This window comes from Cajanus cajan, chromosome 4, assembly GCF_000230855.2.
Source record: "Cajanus cajan strain Asha chromosome 4, NIPB_CcT2T_4, whole genome shotgun sequence".
NCBI lineage: Eukaryota > Viridiplantae > Streptophyta > Magnoliopsida > Fabales > Fabaceae > Cajanus > Cajanus cajan.
In genome coordinates this window covers 74909445-74937359 of record NC_138520.1, presented here as the reverse complement: position 1 = coordinate 74937359, position 27915 = coordinate 74909445, and the positions used below count along the sequence as shown (strand labels likewise).

At 37.5% G+C, this 27915-nt stretch overlaps 4 protein-coding genes across 7 annotated transcripts; 2 read left to right on the top strand and 2 right to left on the bottom strand.

Annotated features, from left to right (window-relative positions):
- The first annotated feature begins 574 nt into the window (after positions 1-574).
- Positions 575-3482, top strand: LOC109802411 (vesicle transport v-SNARE 11). Of its 2 annotated transcripts, XM_020363778.3 has the most exons (6): positions 691-779; positions 1366-1468; positions 1649-1707; positions 1805-1993; positions 2875-3045; positions 3303-3482. In XM_020363778.3, exons 4-6 carry the CDS (start codon positions 1814-1816, stop codon positions 3450-3452), a joined length of 501 nt encoding a protein of 166 aa, XP_020219367.1. In that variant the 5' UTR covers positions 691-779; positions 1366-1468; positions 1649-1707; positions 1805-1813; the 3' UTR covers positions 3453-3482. The 2 variants fall into 2 exon arrangements, with proteins under 2 accessions (XP_020219365.1, XP_020219367.1); XM_020363776.3 differs by lacking the exon at positions 1366-1468 and having other exon boundaries at positions 575-779.
- Positions 3483-3994: 512 nt separating this feature from the next.
- Positions 3995-11225, bottom strand: LOC109801727 (pectinesterase 31). Of its 2 annotated transcripts, XM_083073068.1 has the most exons (8): positions 11024-11225; positions 10503-10560; positions 7069-7312; positions 6843-6947; positions 6151-6228; positions 5605-5792; positions 4705-4878; positions 3995-4387 (listed from the first exon to the last, which is right to left on the bottom strand). In XM_083073068.1, the coding sequence occupies exons 3-8, from the start codon at positions 7309-7311 to the stop codon at positions 4225-4227; spliced, it is 951 nt and encodes a 316-aa protein (XP_082929194.1). In that variant the 5' UTR covers position 7312; positions 10503-10560; positions 11024-11225; the 3' UTR covers positions 3995-4224. The 2 variants fall into 2 exon arrangements, with proteins under 2 accessions (XP_082929194.1, XP_020218431.1); XM_020362842.3 differs by lacking the exons at positions 10503-10560; positions 11024-11225 and having other exon boundaries at positions 7069-7504.
- Positions 11226-11782: 557 nt separating this feature from the next.
- On the top strand, positions 11783-14635 carry LOC109801794 (Pentatricopeptide repeat (PPR) superfamily protein). Its single transcript, XM_029272227.2, has 2 exons — positions 11783-14461; positions 14544-14635. The coding sequence occupies exon 1, from the start codon at positions 12010-12012 to the stop codon at positions 14389-14391; it is 2382 nt and encodes a 793-aa protein (XP_029128060.2). The 5' UTR covers positions 11783-12009; the 3' UTR covers positions 14392-14461; positions 14544-14635.
- Positions 14636-17271: 2636 nt separating this feature from the next.
- LOC109802449 (pentatricopeptide repeat-containing protein At5g48910) lies at positions 17272-26626 on the bottom strand. Of its 2 annotated transcripts, none has more exons than XM_083073067.1 (2): positions 24786-24947; positions 17272-24311 (listed from the first exon to the last, which is right to left on the bottom strand). In XM_083073067.1, exon 2 carries the CDS (start codon positions 19621-19623, stop codon positions 17911-17913), a length of 1713 nt encoding a protein of 570 aa, XP_082929193.1. In that variant the 5' UTR covers positions 19624-24311; positions 24786-24947; the 3' UTR covers positions 17272-17910. The 2 variants fall into 2 exon arrangements, with proteins under 2 accessions (XP_082929193.1, XP_020219415.1); XM_020363826.3 differs by having other exon boundaries at positions 22267-24311; positions 24786-26626.
- Positions 26627-27915: the final 1289 nt, after the last annotated feature.

Below are 27915 nucleotides of genomic sequence, written 5' to 3'. Positions count from 1 at the left end.
TAAATTATGTTAACTATATAATTTTTTTAAGAAAAATTAATATAGATCAATTTATCAATTTAACAAGTGATCCTTCAGTTTAACTATTAAACCAATAAATCACTCTCTAGATTAGATTGATGATTGATTATATTTTAACAAAATTATTCTCTCTCACACAAAAATATTACTATTAGAAAAATAAATAATGTATAAAACTGGAGTATTAAAGATATGAGAAATGGTATATAGACACTCAAATCTTTTGGAATATGACATCATGCATTTCTCTATATTTTTCTCTTATTATTATATTTTTTTTATAGATAAAATATAACTCCTTCGTATCATATCAATTTTTATAAAAACAAAATAGTAGTATCTCTAGTCACGCTACTTCACATTTCTCTCTTCTAAAAACAAAAATGAAGGTGGAGGCACCAAATATTAAACTTGACACGTGTTTTGCGGATATGCATTCACGTAGAAGAGGGCGCAACATGAGTCATCCACGTCAAGCCTCAACAAAGAAACATGCAGCGTTGTCAACGTCATCGTCATCGTCATCCTACTTAACCTGCGCTGTTCCTTTTGTGTCTCCGGCAACCTCAGCTGCATGCTCAATTGTTATTATTATATTCATAGATATATAGATAGGTGACTTTGCGTATTGAAATTTTGTTGAGTTGAAGAGAGTTTGGAGAAAATGAGTGGGGAGTTTGAGGGATATGAGCGGCAGTATTGCCAACTTTCAGCTAATCTATCAAAAGCATGCATAGCAGCTGCTCCTCTCGATGGAGGTACTTCAATTTCCTTTTCTTCTATGCCATTTTTATTTTTCCTCACTTTTCGCACCTCAAATATATTTTGTTTAAGAGTTTAATTTTGATCAACAGTTCTGCAAGTGTAGAAGTTGTTTACGTATATCATGTGTTGACACTTTGTTGGTAGTTTTGATCATTGTAAAACTCAGTTACATATTGCGTCAGTACATGAGTGGACGATAATGCAAATATTTTGCAACGAGTCAAAAGTGAATCATATGTTTAATGCAATATACCAATGAGCTTTAACTCGATTGAAGTTGAATAATATGTGTGAGTATTGTAAATTTCTTGCTAATGTAATTATTTTTTCAATGATCAAAACCATATCTATCTATTTATAAGAATTTGGTTTATGTCAATAGTCCTCGTTGATAGTAAAAAACCTGAAATAATGCTCAAATTTTGTAATTTTCGAAGACTTGTGTGTTTCTGCCCCCATTATAGAGCAATTTCTTCTTCTATAAAATGGTTCCTGGTAGGTACCATAGTTATTTCAAATGCATTCTTCTTCATGCTTGATGCCCCTCCTCATTTTTTTATCTTTTTGTTACACTTACAGGGTGCTAGGTGGGGGAACATTTACTGCACTTTATTCCAGTCATCATCTTCGTTGTTATCAACATATAATAATGGGAATTCTAATACTCATTTTATTAGATAAGGTCATTTGGAATACCAGAAAATCCAATGGATTTTAAAATATTTCATCATATACCTTCTTAACAGAAAAATGACAAACATTGAAAATGTGATCAAGAGGAATGATTGAAACTTATGATTTCATGCTAGAGCAATGTGTATATATATACTTTTTAATTTGTTATTTTCTGTTCCATTTGTAGAGCAAAAGAAACAAAAAATTTCAGAAATAAAGGAGGGAATTGAGGAGGCAGAAGCTTTGGTATCCTCTTCACTTATATTTTGGGTTGGAAAGATACTTTCCTTTCTTATGTATTCTGGTTTTCTAATTTGGTCACGTCACGCTTATGAATTTGTAGATTCGAAAAATGGACCTTGAGGCAAGAAGTTTACAGCCGGACCTTAAGACTCTGCTTCTTGCTAAGGTGCGGGAGTACAAAGCAGATCTGAACATCATTAAAAGAGAAGTGAAGAAAATTGTATCTGGTGACTTAAACCCTTCTGTACGGGATGAGTTGTTGGAATCCAACACGACAAATGTTATGATGGTATGGCTCATTTTTTATTTAACATTTGTTACTGATGTTGAAGGACAATTCATTGTCCTCTGAAACCACTGCGAGGCAACAATTTGCTCTTCCTTTTCCTTTATGTTTTGTTTATATGCACTAATTGGTTAGTGGCTTACTATTGCTAAAGTGGCCTTTTCAAGCAGTCCATGTTACTGCCACATTAACACTACTAATCCCTTACTGACCAATTAGTTGTTTCATAAAATAAGGAATGTCTTAAAGCTATTTGAATGGGAGGGTCGTCAAGATTAGAATATATGGACTTAGATACTAGTACTTGACCCTCACTGACCAATAAGCAATTTTTCTGTATTTATTGTCTTCTGTTTTATATTTGCTTATGTTGAATAGCTTGATATGCTTTAGCTTCTTTCATTAAGGATGCATCAAGGTGAATGAAGCTTAGACTGTCATCTTCACCGAAAATTTTGAACATTTATAAATATTCTGTAGTATTCTTTTGATGTGTGAACTGCAACTATTCAAGAAGTCAAAACAGAAGATCAGTTATATTATATATATCAGTTTCCACATCAAGAAGCACAAAGAGAGAAATAGAAGTAATCTAATTATATATAAGTTGAAAAGAACAACTTGTGTTTTTGCCATCGTGCGTACATCTTCTAGTGAAGCATACATAAAAAACAATATAAACCATTTTTAAGGACAAATATAGAATTTACTCTGGTGTACAAAATGGTGATACCTTCAGATCTATTGTGGGAAATGATATTTTTACCGGCTGATACAATGATACTTGATTTTGATGATTGAGGTGATTCAACCTTCATTTCTGAACACGTTTCTTGGATTGACACCGCCAAATCTGACACCTATTGCTAATATGACTATAATAGGCATCAGCTGATCATAGAGAAAGATTAATGGTATCAACTGAAAGGTTGAACAAGTCTGGTGACAGAATTAAGGACAGTAGAAGAACAATGCTGGAAACAGAAGAGTTTGGCGTTTCGATTCTTCAAGATTTGCATTCACAGAGACAATCTCTACTGCATACACATGATTCGGTAACTTTGTGTTTTGTGTTGTTAATAAAATGCTCTTCAGAATTTCACTTTACTATTGCGTTAACTTAGTTTGGCATGCAGCATTTGTTTTACTTATACCTTTGGACTTTTAGTAATGCGAGAAATCAGCTCAGTTTTATCCGAGTTTTATACTTGCCAATTCTCATCTAGCATTTGTGGATTGCGTTTCATAGTTTTATTAATATTTTCTGCTCATGGGTTTTACTTGCATTGATGGTTATATTTCCTCATGGTAGCTTCATGGAGTGGACAATAACATCAGCAGGAGCAAGAAAATTTTGTCTAACATGTCAATAAGGATGAACAGGAACAAGTGCATCTTGAGCACCATTGGTGTGGTCCTGATTGTTGTTATCATCTTGATTCTATACTTCAAACTTTCATAATAGCTTTCCAAATCATTTCTAATTTGGTCATGAGACTTGGTCCATTCTCAATTTTCTATTACAAGTAAATTGACAGTGGTGACATACCTAATAGCAGTGATACAATGACTCCTTCAGAAAATGACAAACTCGAGGGATGTTTTGTCCTCCTTTGTTTCCTCAATTACCATTGTTCTGCTCTAGTTAATTGATACCAACAGAAAAATGTGCAAAAATTAGAAATTATTTCCACCTACAATCCTCCTATTTACGGTTTAATAATATATCTAGATATTAATACTTTGCGTTATTAAATTCCAATCGAATCGGTAAAATTAAATCGACCAAATTAAAAATCATCATGAACCGGTTTAAACTGCTTCAAACCGTGTAAAACCACGTTAATTCGAATAGTACTAGACGGTTCAACCAATGAGTCTGAATAACATTAGATCATTCAAACTCAATAACCGATGTGATCTTATTTGAATTTGCACTGATCCGAATGCCCATTTTCTGGCCTCGATTGATTTTGCAAAATATTTAAAATTGAGTCTCAATAATGAATTCCTACAATGGAAACCACTATATTTTGGAACTGAAGCTCTTATTATTCTATTTATTACACACTCAAAATTCTTCGATGAAGGAAAACGCACCAAATAGCACTTCCAATTCATCACTAACACTTCACGGATGAAAACATGGCATATTTTCTTAAGCCAACAAGATAATCGTATAAACTGTGTGATTGACTGTTTGGAACATTCTCATTAAATGTCCTCAGTAATTTTCAAGCAGAATATGGAATCCTGAGGGCCATCCTTTGAGCCAGCCAAGGTTTCTCTGGTTCTGGATCAATGAAAGGATGCGAGAGGAACTGCATAGCTTCTTCATCCAACAATTCTCTACACCATGTTACTCGTCTCGATGGACAGCAACCAGGTCCAAAACACCTATAGTTATATCATAAATTTACATCAAACTTCTTGAACTCAACAAAGAAATTTTGCATTCAAGGCAAGTAAAAAGTGTTTCCATTAAATATGGATGCCACACAACCTCCAGCATATTCATGATGTCAGTAGAACACATTAAATTATTTATTCAAATCAAACTACTTAAGTTTGAATCTTCTGGAAACATGAAGCAGTTTACTATCTGAATATAACAAAAACCTATATTTATAATGGTTGCAGACTTGCAGTAATCTAGAACTGTTTCATATCCTGCAAATCATAAAACAATCAAAATAGAAATTCGCATGTACTACCTGTATTCATAAAAGCAAGCACTTCTCTCATTCTCCACATTCCCCCAGTTATCCCAGCCATCATGCCTTATACATTGATCCATGTACGTGTATGCAAAGACCACCCTTCCAAAAGGTCCCCATGGTCGTCCAAGGCATGCATATGAATTTCCTCCATTACCTGTGATAACACATCTGCAATGGCACCAGAGACCACTCAAGTAAAATACTTGTAAGGAATCAAATGGTCCAAAACGATATAAGAAGGTTTCGTGAACAGGGAGACTTACGACCTATTTAGATCATGTTCCTATCAAACACATTCTTTTCAACACACTATTATTACCAACGCATTCACAATTTCACCAACCATTACCACAGCCATATTGCTCACCAAATCTCATCAGAATTTCAGTCATGGTTGCCTCTACAATCACCAATAAAAATTGTGATTTTTGTCACTGCCCATTTAGGCTATAGCAGTAAATTCTTTTGTTTACATAGATTTATACATAAGACATATTAGAACAGAAAGATATAGAATCCTGTCAGAAAACCAACTGGAGCCAAAATATGGAGGCATCTAATTACGTGGTTGAGTTGAGATACATCAGAATTTCAGACAGGTCAGAATATGTTAAACTAATCATTGCTCAAGCGGGTAAATTTTAGCTCCATCGTCAATTTTTCAAATCCATTTTTCCACCCTATTTTCTTCAGTACAACGCTCAAGATGGGTTGCCTTCCCTTCCTTTTCTAGTTTTCCATATAAAACCCCACTCCCAAACATATCCTAAGAAAAAACATGATCATAAGAACAAACTCTTTCCTTGTTGAACAGTTAAAGAACTTCTAAAGACTAAAACACAGTAATAGGTGGTAGATGAGATTGTTAACACTATAAAGTTGTCAATTACACACCTCAAGAATACATAACCAGTTGTTTCCTTAGATGATTTTCTGCCCTGTGCGGTTATGAAGCCTTCAGACTTGCAGTGGATGTGACAGTGCTCCAAAAGGGCAGTGCTATTACCAAAGATGAAGTCCACACTTCCTTCAATGTAGCAATCTTTCAAATATTGTTTACCATAATGCAAGTACAGTGTGTCCTGCACCATAATCATTGAAGAAATTTATCCACTTTTAACTTCGATAAAATGTCCTTAATGAAACAGAATCGGTTGCTTGAACATAAGACAAGCTACTCTGCTGATCATGGCCCCAAGTTAATTTAAGATACCATTCTTTTCAAGAAAATGAACCAGAAAAGTGACAATCATAACTTGCACTGGAATACATCCATCAAAGCTATCACTTAACCGATGCATTTTTAAAGATCATAATGTGAAGTTTTTGAGGTCTTAAATTTTTTTCAGCAATTCACATACATATATCACCAACACATAAAATCATGAAGACCAAACCTATTTAAACTAAGACAACAAGACAGAGGACCTCTGGACCTACCTGCCATCCAAGGAACCTGCAATTGTAGAAGGCACATCGATCTGCCGTTACTCTAATTGCAACTGCTTGCCCTGAACCCTGCCAGAAAGAGAAGGAAAAGGAAGGAGCAATGAATAAGATATTTCACAGCTTCTGCCTTTAAATATATTTATATTTAGTCTCCATCAAACATGATGTAGGTGTATAAAACACCAATACCAAACCATCTAATGAATTTACAACCAGATATTTGAGACAAGGAAAATGATAACTGTTAATGGATCTGTATTCTCTATCTTCAGCAATTGGCCGATTCAAAATGGAAAAGCTTCAAATTACCATTATTCTTTCTCTCAAATAAACAACACGTTCATAGCAAGGCAATAACAGGCCATCTACATGTATCAACTGTCAACTACTGACAAAGGGGAGGGAAACGATCCAAATTGAAAATATATTTATTCATCAAAGTGAACAAGTGATAACAAAGAAACAAGCACATGCAAAAACCTTGACAACAACAAAAACCTTATCTCACAAGGAGATGTCACTGTATATTAATTTTATCTAACATTTTGGATGAATCCAGTGTATCTCCAGTCGGGAGCCAAAGATTAATTCTCGGAGGTACTTAGATCCATTCAATGCTTGAGACACACCACAAGCAAAAACCTTGAAAACACTGAAATTTCATGACATAAGCAATGCATTACCTGAGGAGAAGAATTCTCAAAAGTAATGTTCTCAGCAATAAAGTCCTCCCCTTCCACAATGATACTTCCACAACCAAACGTCCCGGTCCCAATCAGCCTCGCAGGCTGCAACAAAAGTCGTTTTTTGACACACCCACAATTCAAACGAAGAAACGATCAGAACAAATTAACAATTTTGACACACACCCACTACCCGAAACGACGAGAAGATTTTAAAAGTGCGTACTTGGTGGTGATCAATTCCGGATGAAGTGTTGTTCCATGTGAGCACAGTGTCCTCGGGACTGAGAGCGGCGAAAGTGATGAAATTCTTGGTCTTGGGGACGTAGACGGGTTGGCGGTAGATTCCCGGCGAGATACGAATGACCGTCCGGCAAGTGTTGCCGAGCGGCACGGCGTCGATTGCCTCCTGCACCGTTCGGAAATCGGCGGTTCCGTCCTGTGCCACCGTTAATATGCAAACTGCCATTCTGTAAAGAGAGCGGATAGATTTTGGTGGCAGAAAGAAAACGGAATATTTAACGCACGAAACGAAAAGTGAGTCACTCAAATCTCAGAGTAACGTTCATAGAATGAATGAGAATAAAATGTTGTTTGGTTTTTGCTGTCTAAAAGGTAAGTGAGGTGTCAACAGTTACAGTGTTGCTGTGGCACGTTTTGGTTTCCTCAATCTCATCTACTAAGTACTAACTGCACTTCATTAGATTCCTCGGCGTCAAGGATATTTTTTAAAATAAATAAATAGCATGTTGTAACTTTCTTATCATAAGGCGTTGTTGAAAAGTTAAATAATTTTCCTCTAAATTTTTTACCTTAACTTTATATTACAGTGTAGTTTATTAATTAAATTAAAATTTAGTTGAAATTACTAATCTTATTATATCTATTTTATAAAAATAAGATATCTCGGGATTATATTTGAAATTGATAAATTATCTAAATGATTCATGTTAAATTAAGAAAATTCAATATCTAAACTTCTAAACAATTAATATAATAATTAATTATTTTTTTTATATATCGATCTTGTATATCTCACATAAATCTAAAAATAAAAATAACATGTTTAACATGTATGCATTTTACACTTAAGAAAATGTGTTGGTTGTATATTTGTTCCATAATTCAACAACAACCAAAGTTTGTAGTTAAACCTTGTGGTTAGCATGCTAATTCATTAATACTACTATATTATACCTTTATTGCTATTTTGACAGACAATTAAAAGGAAGGGGTGTATGGGTGTGTATATATTATACCTCTACTGCTATTTTGACATACAATTAAAAGGAATGTGTGTTTATTTAGGATTTATGTTCAGGAGAGAGGGGATAATATTCAGTAAAATAATAAGTTTAGAATTATAAAATGCAATTAGACCTCAATTAGATTTTATTTTATTTTTGTTTGTTCCTGAACACTGCACATAACAGTGACTAATCTCCTCGTTATGTTGGAGGCACGAAACACGAACCACCCCATAGTATCTTTCATAAGAAGATTGACTAACCCATAAGAATGAAATCTAAAATATGTAATTTAGGATCCCAATGAAACCCCCCTAGACGCTAGAAAATCTGCAACATTATTACCCTCTCGAACTACATGCAAAACACAAACATGTAACTCCTTTTGAATCCACAATCTAATAATAGAGACCATGGTAAGGTACGGGTGAGTGTCACTCACCCCAGGAGTTACAAATTGCACAGCCAACTTGTTATCACTCTCAATCCATATGAAACGATATGCTTGACTCCAAGCATTTTCTAGCAAAGAAAGAATCCCCCATAGCCCTACGTACCATCAGAACACTAAACAAACCAATATTACGAACAAAACTAAGGATCCATTTGGCATCCTCATTGTGAAACACACCAACACAACCCGCATTACGACCTCCATTTATAACTAATGCATTTGAATTAACCTTAATCTCGGGACTATGTGGTGGCTGCTAGAAGACTTTAACCGATCATGCAGTTCGACAAAGCAAACAATCCAATTGTAACCAAAGCACACCACTTGATGTTTAGTGACTATGAAACGCTCGCTGGCAAACCTCATGTGCTATACCTTGGGGCTGCAAGGCCTCACATGCAAAGATGAATTTATTCATGTGCTGCCATAACACATGAACACAGACAACAAAAATGAAAAACCATGGCAAGCCCCTATATTCAATCACTCGGCTAAGATTATCCTAAATCCACACCTTCAAACTAAGAGATATAAAGAAAAGCTTAGGGAGATGGGGACAGACTATGTTCCAAACTAGGTGTGCATGCTGACAGTCCTTAGCCATATGAAGGGATGATTCCTCATGGGAACTACAAGTCATGCAGATTGCACTATTTGTTATCCCCCGCACTTCACGAAAGCCATTGGTGAGGACATCATCATTGAGTAACTTCCAAACAAAGAGTGAATCACATGGGTGTAATAGTAGCCTCTAGAAAAATGGCCAAAAACTACTTCCTACCACCACATCAAAACCACACAGCAGCGCATACATAAATCTAGTAGAGAAGGTACCATCCAAGGATCTATCCCACGCAAACCGATCAAGACCAAGCTCCTCCATTGGTGGAAGCATACCGAGAATCTCAATAGAAAACTTGGGGGAGGGGGAGGGGAAATGATGGAACAGGGTAATATCCCATGAGCCATTTTGCATATATAAAAACTCAATGGTAGCTCCAAGTCCTCCAATATGGCTCATAGATAGCAACATCCTTGAGAATAAACCTGGAAGGGAGCCACTTGTCGGTCCAAAAAGGAACCATGCGCCCATTCTTAATAACCCAACGACCTCCCCTTAATAGGTCATTCCAAACTAAAGAAATACCATTCCACAAGTGTAACCCATGACAACCTCTACACACAATGGTGATGTTTTGTGTACCACATCCATACTTACTTTTTAAAACACGTACCCATAATGCCTCAGGATTGTTAATAAGACCTCAACTAATCTTCATGATAAGAGCACATGTCTCACAACTCAAGTCCAACAAGTTGCTTTGGCAGACAAAACTTATGCTAAGCAATAGTATGGCATTTATGACTATCTTGAACATCACCCCACATAAAACTACGAGTCAAGCTCTCCAACTTATGGCAAACTTGCTTTGGAAGGAGCATCATATGTGCATAGTACAAGTTGGTAATGCCACCACAACGGACTTAGCCAGAGTACACCGACCAACAAAGGATAGATTTGTTGCTCGCCAATTACTCAATTCATGTTGAGTTTTATCAAGCAAAAATTGATACGTGGCTTTCTTTTTCCTCCCATGGAGCAAGGGACCCCGAGGTATTTCCCCAAGTCGCTAGTAAGACAAAACCTCGAGATATGACTTAGTTCCATGACTAGAAAGCAAGGAATATTCCCAAAAACCAAAAGATGAGACTTAATCACAGACACTCGTTAACCTGAGGAAGCACAAAATGAATTTAAGCAAATATTAATCAAATCCATTTGGTTCACATAAGCCTCTGCAACCAAAAGTAAGTCATCCGCAAAAAATAAATGTGAGATACGCAGGTCATTCCTAGATAATTTAATAGGTTTTCATGTATTACATGCAACCTCTTGCTCATTCAAATGTGTAAGCCTATCCATACACAACACAAATAAGAAGGGTGATAGTGGATTACCCTAGCGGATCCCCCTAGCTGGGTAGAAACTCTCAGAAGGAACACCATTAAATGGTACCTACATGTTAACACAAGACGCGTAAGCCATAATGAACTGACAAAAATGTACTCCAAAACCCACCCTTTTTAGAGTATTTAAGATAAAGTTCCAACGTAGATGATCATACGCGTTCTCCAAGTCTACTTTTACAGCCATAAAACACTCTTTCCTTGTTTCTTATGGAATGAAAAATCTCATGAGTAATGACAACATGGTTAATCCTATGTGTTGCTAGGAATGAAATTGCATTAATTGAGACCAATTAAATCCGACATAATCAACTTCATCCTAGTTGCAATAATCTTGGTAATGGTTTTATAAACAACATTACAAAGACTAATAGGACAAAATTGACTCATATAGTCATATTAATAGGAGCATCACAGTTGGGGATCAACACAAGTAATGTATCACTAATATCTTTCATGTATTTAGGATCAAAAAAACACTTGTGTACTATTTCACATATAGAAAGACCCACAATATCCAATTTGATTGAAAGAAGACAAGGTGCAGGTCCTCGATCGAGTCTTGGTGTCTTGAAGGGCCTCATATAGAAAACAACATCGTGAATCTCCTCAATTGAAAAGAGTGCCTCAATCTCATACAAACGATAAGTTTTTATAGAAAGAAAACATTTGGGAGGATACCAAGGAACACCATCCCCCTCCTTCGGGTATAAAGCTTGGAAATGATCTACTAACCTCCCTCATTGGGTCAAATAAGGCTTCAAATGTTAACAAAAGTAAAGATCAATCTTTAAAGTATATTGAGATGCATTTTTTAAAATTAATTTTTTCTTATGATCAATTATATGTAATAATTTTAGGAATTATATCAAAAAGTGAATTAAAAATTTTAGTTATTGATAAAGAAAATAAATATTCAAATATATAGTCTAATATTATTTACAATTTTTTAAATAATTTATAACAAGTTAAAATATATTTTTTAATATTATTTTTAATTTATTGTTAATGTTATTATATTTTATATCTATTATTTTTGTTGATTTTATAATTAATTAAATATTATTTTATTTAACTAACTAAAATATAAATCGTGTATTAGTAAGTGTTATTTAAATCCAAACCTCATGATAGCTACTCTTTGGTAAAGAAGATAATCCATATTATTGGTACCATGAGGTATCTTGCTCTTATGTATTTCGAAAAGCAAATCAAATCGCAGATTTTTCAGTTAAACATGATCGTAATTTGAAAGATAGAATTATTATCTTTTCGGATTCTCCTTCTTGAATCCATTTTCCTTTACTTGCTTATTACCGAAAAAAAGAAAAAAGTAAGTGTTATTTTAAACACTCAGAAAGAACTGCAGATATTAAAAAATGGGGTGGAGTTTTTTTTCTTTTTAAAATCGGTTGGAGTTGAAAGCGGTGCTTTAGGAAGCAAGTAGCAACAACAAAAGCGGTCTAAGTTAGCAGCGGCGCATGTTGTTCCTCTCTCCATGTCCATGCGCCTTCGTGCTCTCACTCTTCCCTTCAAACCCAAACCTAAACCCATCAATACCAAAACCCTTTCAAAGCCATTCGCATCCACCGCACTCGCCCACTCCCACTCCGACTACGACGCCCCTTCCTCCACCCTCCAAGTCCTCCAAACCCTCCACCGCCTCCACGACCGCCCCGCCGACGCCCTCTCCTTCTTCACCCACCTCCGCCGCACCGGCTTCCCCCACACCCTCTCCACCTACGCCGCCATCATCAAAATCCTCTCTTTCTGGAACCTCCCGCGCACCCTCGACTCCCTCTTCCTCCACCTCCTCACCCACCCCCCTCCCTTCCCCCTCGCCCACCTCTTCCAGACCCTCTTCCACCACCTCCACCACCCCAACCACCGCCACCTCCTCCGTGCATTCCACTGCTTCGTCAAATCCTGCGTCAGCCTCAACATGTTCGACGCCGCCATCGACTTCCTCTTCCACTTCCGCCGCCGCGGCCTCCTCCCCGACGTCCTCACCTGCAACTTCCTCTTCAACCGCTTGGTGGAGCACGGCCACTTCGACAAGGCTCTCGCCACTTATGAACAGCTCAAGAGGTTTGGCTTCACTCCCAATTGTTACACTTATGCCATTGTTATCAAGGCTTTGTGCAAAAAAGGTGACTTGAAACAACCCCTTTGTGTGTTTGAGGAGATGGAGAGACTTGGAGTGGTCCCTCATTCCTTTTGCTATGCTGCTTACATTGAGGGCCTTTGTAATAACCATAGGTCTGATTTGGGGTATGAGGTTTTGCAGGCATTCAGGAAGGGGAATGCCCCTTTGGAGGTTTATGCTTACACCGCTCTTGTTCGCGGGTTTTGCAATGAGATGAAGTTGGATGAGGCTCAGGGTGTCTTTGATGAGATGCAGAGACAAGGGGTGGTTCCTGATCTCTATGTTTATTCCGCATTGATTCATGGCTATTGTAAGAGTCGTAATTTGATTAAGGCTTTGGCGTTGCACGATGAGATGGTTTCCAGGGGTGTGAAGACGAATTGCGTCATTGCTAGCTACATTTTGCATTGTTTGGGGGAGATGGGGATGGCTTTGGAGGTGGTGGATCAGTTCCAGGAGTTGAGGGAGTCAGGGATGTTTCTCGATGGCGTCGCCTATAATATTGTGTTTCATGCTTTGTGTAAGTTGGGGAAGGTGGAGGATGCGATTGAGATGTTGGAGGACATGAAGAGGAAGCGTGTGGGATTGGATATCAAGCACTATACGACACTTATCAATGGCTACTGCCTTCAGGGTGATCTTGTTAATGCGTTTGGTGTGTTTGGGGAAATGAATGAAAAGGGTTTTAAACCTGATGTTGTCACATATAATGTACTGGTGGCTGGGTTGGCGAGAAATGGTCATGCTCATGAGGTGGTGAAGCTTTTGGAGTATATGGAGAGTCATGGTGTGAAGCCAAACTCTACTACACACAAGATGGTCATTGAAGGTTTGTGTTCAGGAGGCAAGGTTTTAGAAGCTGAGGCGTATTTTAAATGTCTGGAAGATAAGAGTGTTGAAATATACTCTGCCATGGTGAATGGCTATTGTGAAGTGGACCTTGTCGAAAAATCCTATGAAATTTTCCTTAAGCTGTCAAACCAAGGAGATATGGCTAAAGAAGCTTCCTGTTTTAAGCTACTCACTAAACTCTGCACGGCAGGTAACATTGAGAAAGCTGTTATGATGCTGGAGAGAATGTTTTTGTCGAATGTGGAACCTAGCAAAATAATGTATTCTAAAGTTTTAGCTGCTCTGTGCCAGACTGGGGATATGAAGAATGCTCGTTCTTTGTTTGACTTTTTCATTCGTAGAGGATTGAAACCTGATGTTGTAACTTACACAATTATGATAAATAGTTATTGTAGGATGAATTGCTTGCAGGATGCCCATGACCTCTTCCTGGATATGAAGAGGAGAGGGATCAAGCCTGATGTCATTACCTACACAGTTTTACTTGATGGAAGCTTAAAAGCGAAATTAAGAAGGCATTTATCTCCTCTTGGAATAGGAAAGACAGCACCATCAAATATTTCCACCATCTTGAGAGATATGGAGCAAATGGAAATAAATCCGGATGTTGTTTGTTACACTGTATTGATTGATGGACAAATGAAGACAGATAACTTTCAACAAGTAGTTAGCCTCTTTGATAAAATGATTGACAGTGGACTAGAACCAGATACTGTAACATACACTGCTTTGGTCTCTGGCTTATGTAACAGAGGGCACATGGAGAAAGCTGTTATACTGCTTAATGAAATGTCTTTAAAGGGAATGACACCAGATGTGCATATCATCTCAGCTTTAAAACGTGGTATTATAAAAGCTAGAAAGGTGAAATTTCGTAAATAGTCAGCCAGTTTAGACTGTTTGTGCTTGGATTTATACCAATTTCTAAGGTGTATCCAATCAGTACCTAAAGGTAAAGCAGAATCACATTTCCTATTGACTTATTTGCTAAGATGTATCACTGAAGTAGTTATTGCATGTATTTCATTCTGCAGGTTGAAAAGAGAAGAGCTGTGCAGAATTGCAGATTGGTTACCAGTATGCCATTGCATGTATGTCTGGCTATGCTTTATACAGAATTAAAACGGTATGTAATTATGAAATTAAAAGGAGTGTAATTGAGCAAAGTTCAATAAAGTTTTTTCTTGTTTCTACTTGTGTGGTTTAATATTACATGAATATTGTGTTTGAACTAGAGTAGTTTGAGTTTGGTTGCTATTTAAATTTGGTTTGGGGTCTTTCTTCTATATCTAATGAGATTTTTCTTCTGTATTATCTAGAAACAAACAAAAAGTATTTTTATCCTACAACACACAGTAGCAAGGCTAGACATTCCTTACCCGTTGCATTTTCCAGACTCTGGTGATTTTTGTCCTGATGTGACCCAATCTTTGCCGCGTGATCTACGCGTTGATTTCCTTCTCTCAGAGTATGCCAAAGGTTCCCCACCCAATCCTACACATGATTGTAGCTTGTTTCCAAGCAAAGGTACAAATTGCATCTAATAGACATAAACTCAGCAGGATTTTTTATATCATGCCAATGAAAATATACATTGACAGACTGACAACCATATCATGGTCCATGCATCTTATTCATCCTCCCACTCCATCTCTTGCATTAATTAAAGTACTGTCTTCAACATCGAGTTTAACAAAGCCCGGATATGGAGGAGTCCAAACTCCAAACCACCCATCTTATCTATTGGTTCCAGTCAATTAGGACATGGTTATTGGGTATTTTACAATAAAATAGGATGATTTGTCTTTGGATGTCGTAGTTAATTTTGTAGGTAAAAGAAGATACTAAAAGAGGAAAAATGTGGATAAAAAAAGCCTGCCACCAAACAAACGAAAGCTAACCACAGATGAAATTTAACATAAGATAGCCTTTCCATAATCTACTATGAGGACTACAGAGTTAATCTAAAACAAGATCAGTTTTAAAGAAATGTCAAAATGCAGGGTAAATAAACTGAATAGAAGATCTTCTTTTCAGGAACCTCTGGCCTTTAGGGGCACAATCCTAGAGACTCAAAAGCCATGTGACAGTTCTAGCTAGCAGACAGCTCAATATAAGAAGTTTCTTTTTCCATCTACCATTTACACTCTTCCTTTTATTAATTTCCATGATCAAATATTTTAGTTATCTACCAGAAGAATAGACACTAAATTAGCTTCTGTCCAGGTTTGGTACCATTTATTGGTGTGCCACAACTTCTACGGGAGATTTTCAAGATGGACCCTGGTGGTAACATATTTTCAGTAGATACAGCCTCCCTATAGTGATGGTGGTATGAAATCTTGGGCCTACTGGTCTTCTGGTTTCCTGGTTAATGAAATATGTTGATAATATGATAGAATCAACTGGTAAAAAGAGAGATGTGAAGGGATGAAACAGAGAAAAAGAATATCTGCAAGGTTTTTATTGACCCCCTTGCTGAGCCACGCTAACATTCAATCGGATTCCGTACACTAGGCAAATTCGAGAGTGCCTACTCTCCCAGATTACAATATTGTTCCACACCCCTTCTCTCCCCTTATGTCTTCCTATTTATACAATATAACAGTCCCCACAGACTGTTATCAGTTAGTTATTAAAAGTACTAACTACCTCCCTTTTCCCTCCTAACATAGACTTGTTTAACCACGGGTCTCCTATCAATACTCCCCCCTCGAGCTATCACCTTGTCCTCAAGGTGAAATTGTGGAAATGTGGCATCAATCTTGGCTGCTGTTTCCCACGAATTTTCACAGTCAGGCAAGTTGTGCCATTGGATGAGTACTTCCAATTCCCCTGTTCTGTTGTATCTGTATGATAAAAGTTTAGCTAGTTGTGACTGCAATTCCCAATCTATAGAGAGATCTTCCGGAAGGGGCTGCACATGTTTTTCTATTGGCACGGCCCTCTTTAATTTGCTGACATGAAAGACTGGATGAATCCTACTGTTTTCTGGTAACCGCAACTTGTAAGCCACCTCACCCACCTTAGCCACCACCTGAAAAGGACCATAATATCTAGGACTCAATTTCTCATTTCTCCTCTTTACCAGCGACTTGAGCCTATACGGTTGGGCTTTTAGATAAACCCAATCTTCCACCTCAAATTTCACGTCCCTTCTTTTCCTATCCACTTGTTGTTTCATCCTATGCTGTGCCTTTCCAATGTTAGCCTTTAATTCCTCCAAGATTTCGTCCCTCTCTTCTGCCATTACATTCACAGTCTCCACCTTGGAAGGAAAAGTTTGAGCTTTGAAAATAGCAGGAGGATCCCTTCCATACACAGCCTTGAATGGAGTCATCCCCGAAGACTGATTATAATGAGTGTTAAAACAAAATTCTGCCCAAGCTAACCACCTAGGCCAATGCTTGGGTTTATCCCCCACAAAACACCTCAAGTAATCCTCCAAACACCTGTTAACCACCTCCGTTTGTCCATCCGATTGGGGGTGATACGCTGAAGTATATTTCAATTTTGTGCCTGGGGATTTAAACAATTTTGACCAGAACTGACTCAAAAACAACTTGTCCCTGTCAGTGACAATGGATTCAGGAAACCCATGTAGCCGCACCACTTCCTGAATGAAAAAGGGTGTGATAGGGGTAAGAAATGGGCGTACTTAGATAGCCTGTCTACTACTACCAAAATAGTATCCTTGCCTAAAGCTCTTGGAAGGCCCCCAATGAAATCCATGGATAAGTCAGTCCAAATTTGCGTAGGAATTGGTAATGGTTGCAGCAACCCCCATGGCACCAATGTCTGATACTTATTAGTTTGGCAAATGTGACATTCAGCCACGAATTTGGTAATATCCTTCTTCATTCCCTTCCAGAAGAATGCAGTCGATACTCTTTTGAAGGTTCTGAAGACTCCCGCATGGCCTCCCATAGCTGAAGCATGAAACTCTCGGATGATGAGAGGAATCCTGCAAGAATTCTTGGGTAAAACCAATTTGCCTTTGAAAAATAATTTTCCCTCCTTCAATTCATACCCTTTCTGTTGGTCCGGGGCTGTGACCAGTTTTTGCATTAATACTTGTATTTCAGCATCCTCCAAAAACTCTTCTTCCCATTTCTGCCACTCTTCCATTTCCACCCTTGTTATGGCAGCATACATCATCTGCCTTGAAAGACCATCCGCCGCCTTATTCTCATAACCCGGTTTGTATTGGATTTCAAAATCAAATCCCAATAACTTGGTTGTCCACTTGTGATGCTCCTCTCCCAATAGTTTCTGCTCATTAAGAAATTTGAGGCTCCTTTGGTCAGTTTTTATAATGAACTTTCTTCCCATCAAATAATGTCTCCATTTCTGAACAGCCACTACAATTGCCATTAATTCCCTTTCATATACTGATTTTCTCTAGGCCTTTTTAGAAAGAGCCTTGCTCATGAAGGCTAAGGGCCTGCCCTCTTGAAGCAGCACTGCCCCAATCCCCTGGCTGGAAGCATCTGACTCCACCACAAACTGCTTAGAAAAATCTAGTACTGCCAAAATAGGCAACTCGGCCAAGGCCTGTTTAAGTGCCTCAAAAGCTGTGGTGGCTTCCTCACTCCATACAAATGCTTCTTTTTTTAACAACTCAGTTAGAGGTCGGGAAATCACCCCATATCCCCGAACAAACCTCCTATAATATCCGGTCAGACCCAGAAACCCCCTCAGACCCTTAAGATTCATAGGTTGAGGCCATTTAAGCATGGCTTTTACCTTGGAAAGGTCTGTTGCCACCCCCTTGACCGAAATGACATGACCCAGGTACTCCATATGAGGCCTTGCAAACTCACACTTCTTCCCATTAGCCACCAACGAATTTTCTTTCAGTAGGGTCAGCACCTGTTTTAAGTGGTATTGATGTTCTTCCAAATTCCTGCTATAAACCAATATATCATCAAAAAATACTAAAACAAACTTCCTCAAAATTGGCCTCAATACTTCATTCATTAACCCCTGGAATGTTGAGGGTGCATTAGTAAGGCCGAAAGGCATTACCAAGTATTCATAGTGCCCTTTGTGGGTTCTAAAAGCAGTCTTGTGAATATCCTCCTCTCTCATCCGAATTTGGTGATAGCCAGATTTCAAGTCCAATTTGGAAAATATGGTGGCTCCAGTCAGTTCATCCAAAAGCTCATCAATAACTGGAATTGGAAATTTATCTGGTATGGTTACCTTATTCAACGCCCTGTAATCTACACAAAACCTCCAGCTTCCATCTTTCTTTTTAACCAAAATTATAGGACTAGCATAAGGGTTGATGTTAGGTCTAATAATCCCTGTCAGCAACATATCCTGCACCAATTTTTCAATCTCATTTTTTTGATAATACGGATACCTATAAGGTCCGAGGTTAGGAATCTCTGCCCCCTCCTTCAAATTGATAGCATGGTCTTGCCTTCTTGATGGGGGCAGTCCCTGGGGTTCCCTGAAAACCTCTTCAAACTCCTCCAGGAGTTGCTTAATGCTATCTGGAACTGCTCTCATCTTCTCCTCTGGCTCGGTTTCAGCCACACAACATTCCACCCAAAAGATTTCCTCCTCCTCCTTCAATTGCCGGAGGGTGCCTTTCAATGGTGTTTCCAACACACTCAAGGAAGAGTCACCCTTGATTTGATAGACTTCTCCTCCCACTCTACCCTTTAAGGTTAATTTGTCAAAATTAACCTTAATTTCTCCCAGCCCCCTCAACCACTCCATCCCTAATATCACGTCAACACCATCCAAGGCAAACAGATAGAAATTTTGCCTCCAAGAAACCCCCTGTACTTCTATGTCCAACCCTGCACACAACCCTTGCGCCTTCACACTATGACCATCCCCTACCTTCACCCAATATGGTTCTGTTTTCTCCGCCACCAACCCCAATTTCCTTACCACCGAATCAGCAATGAAATTGTGGGAAGCCCCACAATCCACCAAAACCAAAATTGAATTATCACCTATCTTTCCCCAGCATTTGAACGAATGTTTTGAAGTCATTCCCACCATACTCCGAAAATCTAATGTCGTGGTGGACGGCTTACCACCCCATTGGATTTCCTCCTCTTCATCCTCCTCTATCACTCCCTCCTCCAACAACATTATTCGGATTTACTTGTTTTTGCACACATGTCCCGGTGAATACTTCTCTTCACATCGGAAACAAATCCCCCTTCTCCGCCTTTCTTGGTACTCCGCATCAGTCATTTTCCTCCAATTGGTCTTTCCTTCCCCCTTTTGATTATCCTCCCCTTTCGTCTCCCTGGGTTCATCATGTTTCTTCTTCTCTTCGTCCCTCCGGCTACCATAAAGGTTCTTGTTCCATCCCCCTCTGTTAGTGGTGGTCGACGATCCACCCACCTCCTTCCTTAAGATCGAATTTCGGGATTCTATCAGTAGAGCCATATCCATAATTTCTTCCAATGAATTGAGTTGATGCAACCTCAATTCCGCCTTAACCTCCTCCTTGAGACCATTCAAGAAAATGCCCTTCAAATAATTGGTGTCCCCAATCCGGAGAGGCCCAGAATTGGCCTCGAACTTCTCCCTGTAGTCCGCCACACTCCCTTCTTGCTTAAGGCCCAACAACACCTCAAAAGGGTTTTGTACCACCTCGGGCTGAAATCGTCTCAACAATGCCCCTTTGAAACCCACCCACGAAGCGTTTTGATTTTTGCCTTCCCACCATTGAAACCACGCCACTGCCTTCCCTTGCAATGCCACCATAGCAACCTCCACCTTCTCGTCCTCCAATACCCCCTTCAATCTGAAATATCTCTCCATCTTTCCGACCCATCCCAACACATCCCAACACGTCATCCCCCTGGAACAGCGGAAGTTCCAGGTTTCACCACTTCCACCCATTCTTTTCCGTTCTTGGGACCACCGAAACTTCGTCCCCTTTGCGGCCGTTACCTCCCACTGTCCCCATAGTCGCTCGCATTTCCTTCAACTGCTCCAGCATCTCGCGCATAGCCCCCTCGATGTTACGCCGCCATTCAGTTTCCTCCGCCGTGCGTTTCTGTATGTCCTGCAAGCCCTTTTCCACCTGCTCCAACCGGAACTCCATTTTCTTTTCCATCCTCGATCGCCTCAGGTTCGTAACAGCTCTGATACCAGTTGATAGAATCAACTGGTAAAAAGAGAGATGTGAAGGGATGAAACAGAGAAAAAGAATATCTGCAAGGTTTTTATTGACCCCCTTGCTGAGCGACGCTAACATTCAATCGGATTCCGTACACTAGGCAAATTCGAGAGTGCCTACTCTCCCAGATTACAATATTGTTCCACACCCCTTCTCTCCCCTTATGTCTTCCTATTTATACAATATAACAGTCCCCACAGACTGTTATCAGTTAGTTATTAAAAGTAACTAACTGCCTCCCTTTTCCCTCCTAACATAGACCTGTTTAACCACAGGTCTCCTATCATAATATCATAAAGGTACCTATCTCCTTTGGAACTCTTGTATGTCTTTTTTCTCTAACATTTATCTACACACTTCATCTACTTGTACATCTTGACTTGGAAATATTTCTTTAAGACTAATTTGATTTTTGGAATGAAATAATTGTAACGTGACATTAATATCAGGATTGAAGTATAAAATTATACAATGCCTTTCATTTCTCCCCTAACTGTTAGCAGTGTCTGATTTCTTTAGGTTTATTCTACATCAATGGAGATGCTGCTGACATATTGTCCATGTTTCTCTTAAACTTCAAACATACAATGTAACTAAATTTCCAGCCTCGCATTTCCACTTTTGTACCAATTATTCCTTGTTTCAGTTGTTTGTCATGGCTAGTTTATGAGAGTCAAATCAATTTGTTGTAGGATAATTTATATTTTACACACATTACATAGTTATTTCGTGTTTTATAGAATAAGGAAAGCTGTTTTCCTAGTGTTGTTTATCGGCCTTAAATGTTGAGGAATTTTATTTTATTATTCTTATAAAAAGTTATTTTGATTTTCAAATGCCTTTTAAATATGATATTTCTTTCCAAAGGCTGTTGGCCATTAAGTAAATAGCCTAGTTCTCTACTTTTTTTGCCAGACACATGTTCAAATATTGATATGATTGCATACGACCGACCTTTCACGTCTTTGTTGTCAGGCTGCAATTGGATATTAATCTCCTGGTTCATTCTCTGTGCAGCTTCTTTAGGGCATTATTATTTGTATGATATCTCTACACGTGTATTTTTACCCAGAAAATATACTTGTAGATCTACCATTGCAGTGTAGATATGGTATCCGTTGATTGAAGAACATAAATCAAGATGTTATGTTGCTATCTGAATACAATTCTTTGGTAAGGTAACTATTATTTGCATTCAATTTTATTTTGAATTTAATGATTATGCATTGAACTTGGTTGCAATTTTATTGAGTTTAATTTATTTTCACATTTTTTGATCAATTAGAAATCAATCAAATCATGGTTGGTATGTCTTTTAAGTAGTCAATAATTTATTATACATTGTGATTTCTAATTGGATGACTATAAATTTTTAATAATTTTTATATTGTTGGTGCATAGACTATATTTTCTTATGTTTCTCTTCTAAACACATGTAAACAAGATATTGGTGGACAACTGACTCTTGCTACATAATGTTTGGTGTTTATTTATTTGATCATCTTCTATGAAATAATGACTAGTCTCGTGTTAACTGCATGAATATAATCTTGTATCCTCTAATTGAATTTTTTTTATAACATGGTCATTATATATGTGCAGGTCCACATGAAATATTTTTCATGTCACGTGTGGCCAAATCCCGAGTACAATTTTGGTTGCGTGAATGAGGGAAGTGGAGATGAAACAATACAGCTAAACATGAATAACTTGGTCGCAAACCCACCATAATCCTTATCTTGTCTGCCTAGCTTTGGCTGTGTAACATGCAAGTGTTTAAGCTAGGTGCCTACTTGGTTAGGATATGGTTTACTAAATCATTGTTTCTATTAGCCTGAGTATGCCTCACTATACAACATTGTATGATTAAAAAAATATAATATATGCTGATTCCATTAGGTCATTGGTTTCTATTTCTTGTACTTTTATATTAAAAAAAAACTATGTATTTAATGTTGGTAAGATATGGTGCTGTGGAATGCTATTTGATGTAGAGGTTTTCCACTTATGTATTCTGATACCATTATTTATTATCATTAATAAAATAAGAAAATGAGTAGGGGAAAGAAGCTTTTATAGAAATAAAAAAAAAAAAAATTGATTAAGGAGTCTATCGACAAGTCTTCTAAATATTGTAAAAGACAATGGGACCAACGGATTAAACTTGGAAACAGACTCTTATAAACTTGTATAATCAATAATGCCCATTTCTATTTAAATTTTACATAGTTAAAAGAAAAACGTCCCAGAAGATATACATTAATGCATTGGTATGTTCCAACTGCCTTGTCCGAATTTTCCCCTGGTAGAAGATATCAGTGTTTTAAAACCCGGACCGACCCGGCCGGTCGGACCGGTTGGACCGGGAACCGGTGGTCTAGCCGGTCCGAATCTGAAGTTGGATCGGTTAAGCAGTCGACCCGTTTCAAACCAGATTGAACCGGTCAAATTTTCGGTTCAACCGGTGAACCGGTGGGTCAAACCGGTTCAACCACTTTTTTTTTTTTTTTTTTTACATTTTTTTAAGGGATCATAAATCACAAAAATAATAATGAAAATTGAATCTCTTAATGAAAAAGCAAAGAGTCTTATTAAATATAACAATGACTACTTGTTCTAATATATTTGTTTGCAATATATACAACTTAAATAACTTTTATAGTATATTATTAATTTTAAATTATATATTTAATAATGCAATATCTATGTAAATATTACATATATTATTTTTTGATATTAATTGCAAGCATATTATATATGTACATATTATTTATATTTTTAATTTGTATTAATATACCGTTTAACATGTAATTTTTTTATGTATTTTTTTACAAAATAAAAATAAAAATAATTTTAAATAAGATAGAAAAATTGAAATTTAAAATAAGATATGAATTTATTAAAATTTATAAGTATAAAATATATTTAATATGAATACTTTTTAATAAAAATAAATAAAAATCGAGTCATGCGGTTCAACTAGTGACCCACCGGTTCAACCTTTGACCCACTGACCCAGTACCTTAACCGGTTCGATGACCGGTCCGGTTTTTAAAACTATGGAAGATATAACGACCGATCTGAAAGGGACATACAACAAATGTCAATATGGAAAGCAAAAATGAACTACAACAATAAATAAGACTGTATAAACAACTATGAACCATTAAGAAGGTTTATAACACGGGCTTCACACCAAACAGATTAAAAAAGTGCTTATTGCATTGTATTATCAGGCGAGTAAAATATCATAATTCTTTTGTAGAAAACTTTTAAGTTGAAAAACAAATCTGATCAGCAAAATGTGAATGATAGGTCTGTCACACTGGGTCGTGAGAATCCCTCGAGAATCAGCAGCACGACATTGTATTGGGTCATTATATTATAACTAATTACAGTATCTGTATTTAGCCATTGTTGCTCAAAAGAAAATACAGTCGGTCTCAAACTTTGAACCACATACCTAGTTTTGGTAGATGCACATTGCTTAAGAGTCTCATACCAGCTTATGCTTGTCTAAACAAAACCGTCAACTTTCATTTTTGCAAGAATAATTTCCCACTTGCTGCTTCATGAGATATATACAGAAATAAATACCTCCCAAAAATCTTCATCAGCGCCAAATGCCAATGGCTTAACAGAAATTCTGAGACTCCAAGAAATTATCAAATGAGTTGAATTTGAGGTAGAACAATCAATAAAAACAGTTATAAATTATTTGGTCATCTAAAAGTAATATTTTTAACAGTTTAAATATATTTAGTTCATTAAATTTAGGATAAATTTGTTTTTGTCTCTCAAATTTAAAATTATTGTTTGTAACCTATATAATTTTTCAAAATCTTATTTTAGTTCCTTAGATCACCAAGAATATATTTGAAAATGACAGATCAAGATAGTAATACACTATTAATTATGTTTAATATGATGTTTTACTAATAAAAACACCGATTGGTAGATTTTATGTAATGATATTTGACAAATTCTTTAACAAAATTTGAATTTAAGTACTAAAACAATTTTTTTTTTGAAATTGCAAAAACTAGAAAGATCATTTCTAAATTTTAGGGACTAAAAATAATTTTTTTTAAAAATTGAGGTACTAAAGACATATTTATACCTTTTTTCATCCATTCCAATTGCCGATTAGCTGCCCGCAATCACAATGAAGTGACAAAAATCAGAATTATGGAGAACTCCATGCGAACAACTCTACAGCCTGCAATACACAAAGGGTATCACTATTGCCTTGCATGATGATTGCTTGGATCCACACCTAAAATTTATCCTTCCACCCAACTACAACCGGGGTTTTTTCTTGCTCCACTAGCAAACATGGCTTGCCTCATCTCATTGGCTTCTACAGTCTGGCCTGCAGCAATATAGATATCACGAAGCAGAATATAGTATCCCCCTTCATCTGGTTTCAACTCCAACAACTTCGTTATAACCTTTTCCCCCATGCCAACATCACCATGAATCCTGCAGGCTCCAAGCAGAGCTCCCCAAACAACATCATTACATGGAATTGGAATATTTGTAAGCAGATCATAAGCCTCCTGTAATCGCCCCGCACGCCCCAACATATCAACCATAGCGCCATAATGCTCAATCCTAGGTTCAACCCCATAGTCCCTTTCCATTCTCTCAAACAACCTAATCCCCTCATCCAGCAACCCCTTATGAGCATACGCAACCAGAAGCGCCAGAAGTGTCACTGAATCAGGCACAACACCAGAAGAAACCATCCACTCAAACAACCTGAATGCATCATCAGCATTCCCATGGTTCGCGCACACCGTCATCATCGTGTTCCACGTGATCAAGCTCCTCCTCGTCATCCCATGAAACACCCGCCACGCCTCCTCCAAGCATCCACACTTACCATACATGTCAACAAGCGCATTGCAAAGCGCAACCATCCAACCAAATCCATTCTCCTCCACAAACCAGTGAACCATCCTCCCCGTCTCCACGTCTCCCAAACTCGTGCAAGCCGAGACCACACTCACCATGGTAACCTCATCCGGCCACACCCCAGCACGCCTCATCTCCCCGAACAACTCCAACGCCTCCATGGGCCGCCTCGCCCGCGAATACCCCGACAACATGGTGGTCCACGAAACCACGTCCCTCTGGGGCATTTCATCAAACACCCTCCGTGCAACATCCAACTCACCAGCCTTTACGTGCGCCACAAGCAACCCCGACCAGGACACAACATCAACCTCCAAACCCAGCTGCAAAACATCCTCAAAAACCCTTCTTGCCATAAGGGCCATGCCCATATTGGCATACAAGTGTATCAAGCCGTTCTGGACGTGTAAGTGGCGGCAAAACCCGAACTTCAAAACGGCACCGTGTATATCATTTGGGTGGGTCAAAGGGGTGGTTCTGGAGCGGGACTTGAGCAAGAAGGTGAAGGAAAACTGATCCGGGGCGACGTCGTTTTGCCTCATGAGATTGAAGAAGAGGGAAGAGAGAGAAGGGGATTGGGAATGAGAGTGGGCGCGGATGAGGGTGTTGTAGAAGAAGGTCGTTCGGTGGGGCATTTGGTCGAACATGCGGTGGGCGTAGCGTAGGTCGCCAAGCGGCGACACGGCGGCGAAGCGGAAGAGCTTGCCGAGGACCACCGCGTGGTCGTGGAGGCGCGTGCGGAAGGCATGCGCGTGGAGGAGCTTGAGGTCGCGCATGCACGTGCACCTCTCTGCCATGTGGGCGAGTGTGGACGCAACAGTGGCGGTTCCCATTGTTATTTGTTGCTGCTACGCACCAGTGTTACTCGGATCAGATACCCAACATCACAAGAATCGAGATGCAACATAAAATCTGGCTGTGTTTCGGTGATATCACGTAGAGGCAATGGGAAAAACAAAGAATTTGCAAAAAGATGTTATATGTGAGAATGATATAATTTAAAAGAAAAAAATTGTGTATATATACTTTCTTGATTAGAAAAAGAAAGAAATGTGAATAATTTCAACTACTATTCTACTTTCTGCCTTGTTTCAACGATATAGTGGTAAATAATGATTAAATTGACATTAATAAAATAATTAAATAATTTATAAATTAGTATTAAGAATGCACTATTATAATTTTATAATATCAAAAATTGAAAAAATCATTTTACAGGATTTTATAATATTCAGATTATAAATTGTTAATTTGAATTAGAACAATGAGTTAAAATAATGATTAAATTAATATGCATGTCTTAGTTAATGCTCGTTTAGATGGGTTAGTTATTGGTGATTGGTTGGTTATCTTTTATATATAATCTATGAAAGATATAAATATATAGTAACCAATTGAAGCAGTAGGAAAAACATCTGGTTACTGTATTTTACTCGTTTTATAATTTGTATATGGGTTTTTATATCTTGTACCAATTTAATATATTATTTAACTTTCCTGGAAAAAAAAAGTGAATTAGAACTAGTGATCAAGAATTTAGAAGAAATTATATCTTTATAAATGTGAGTTTAATTCATGTTTGTCATTTAAATTTTATTTAGTTGATAACCCATTTTAAGGAGATTTCCTCGCATCTAATGGACTAGTTTAATTATTACAATTAAGAAAAATTACTTGCTTTTGAAGACTTTGCATTAACTTTCTAGGCAAACAATTTCATTATGTCATAACACCTCGTCGGCTTCGTACTCCATCACATATATCATTAAAGAAAAGTACGAGTTTAAATCAAATATACTATATAACTCTAAATTTCAAAGATGACAAGTATTCATTTAGAATAGAAAAGAAAAGAATATATATTTTATATTAATTTTTTTTTTTAACTTTTTCTAAAAAAATAAACAACATTGGATTAAACATTTTTTTAATGGCCTGCTATGAGGTTTTTTGTGAGTGCATATTTACTGAATTTTGACCAACTTTTTTATTTAACCATTTTTCTTAGGCTTAGTTTTGTGATTGATTTAAACTAGAAACTAGATTGCTTCATCAGATTTATGATCTGATCGGTTCAGTCTGGTTTTCAAAACACTGAAATAGAAATAATATTAAAAAAAGACCAAAAAAAAAATGAGTTGTAAATGTATATGCGGAGCTGGGGAGGAAGAAATATAGGTTTAACCTAATTGTATACCTTTTTAGACAATAATATAACTCAACCTAAAAATAGTCTTTTTTTTTAGATCACAAATGGAGAAAAAAAAAAGATGATGCTGAATATGGTCCACTAAAACAATAAAAAAAAAAATCCAAAAAGAAAAACTAAAATC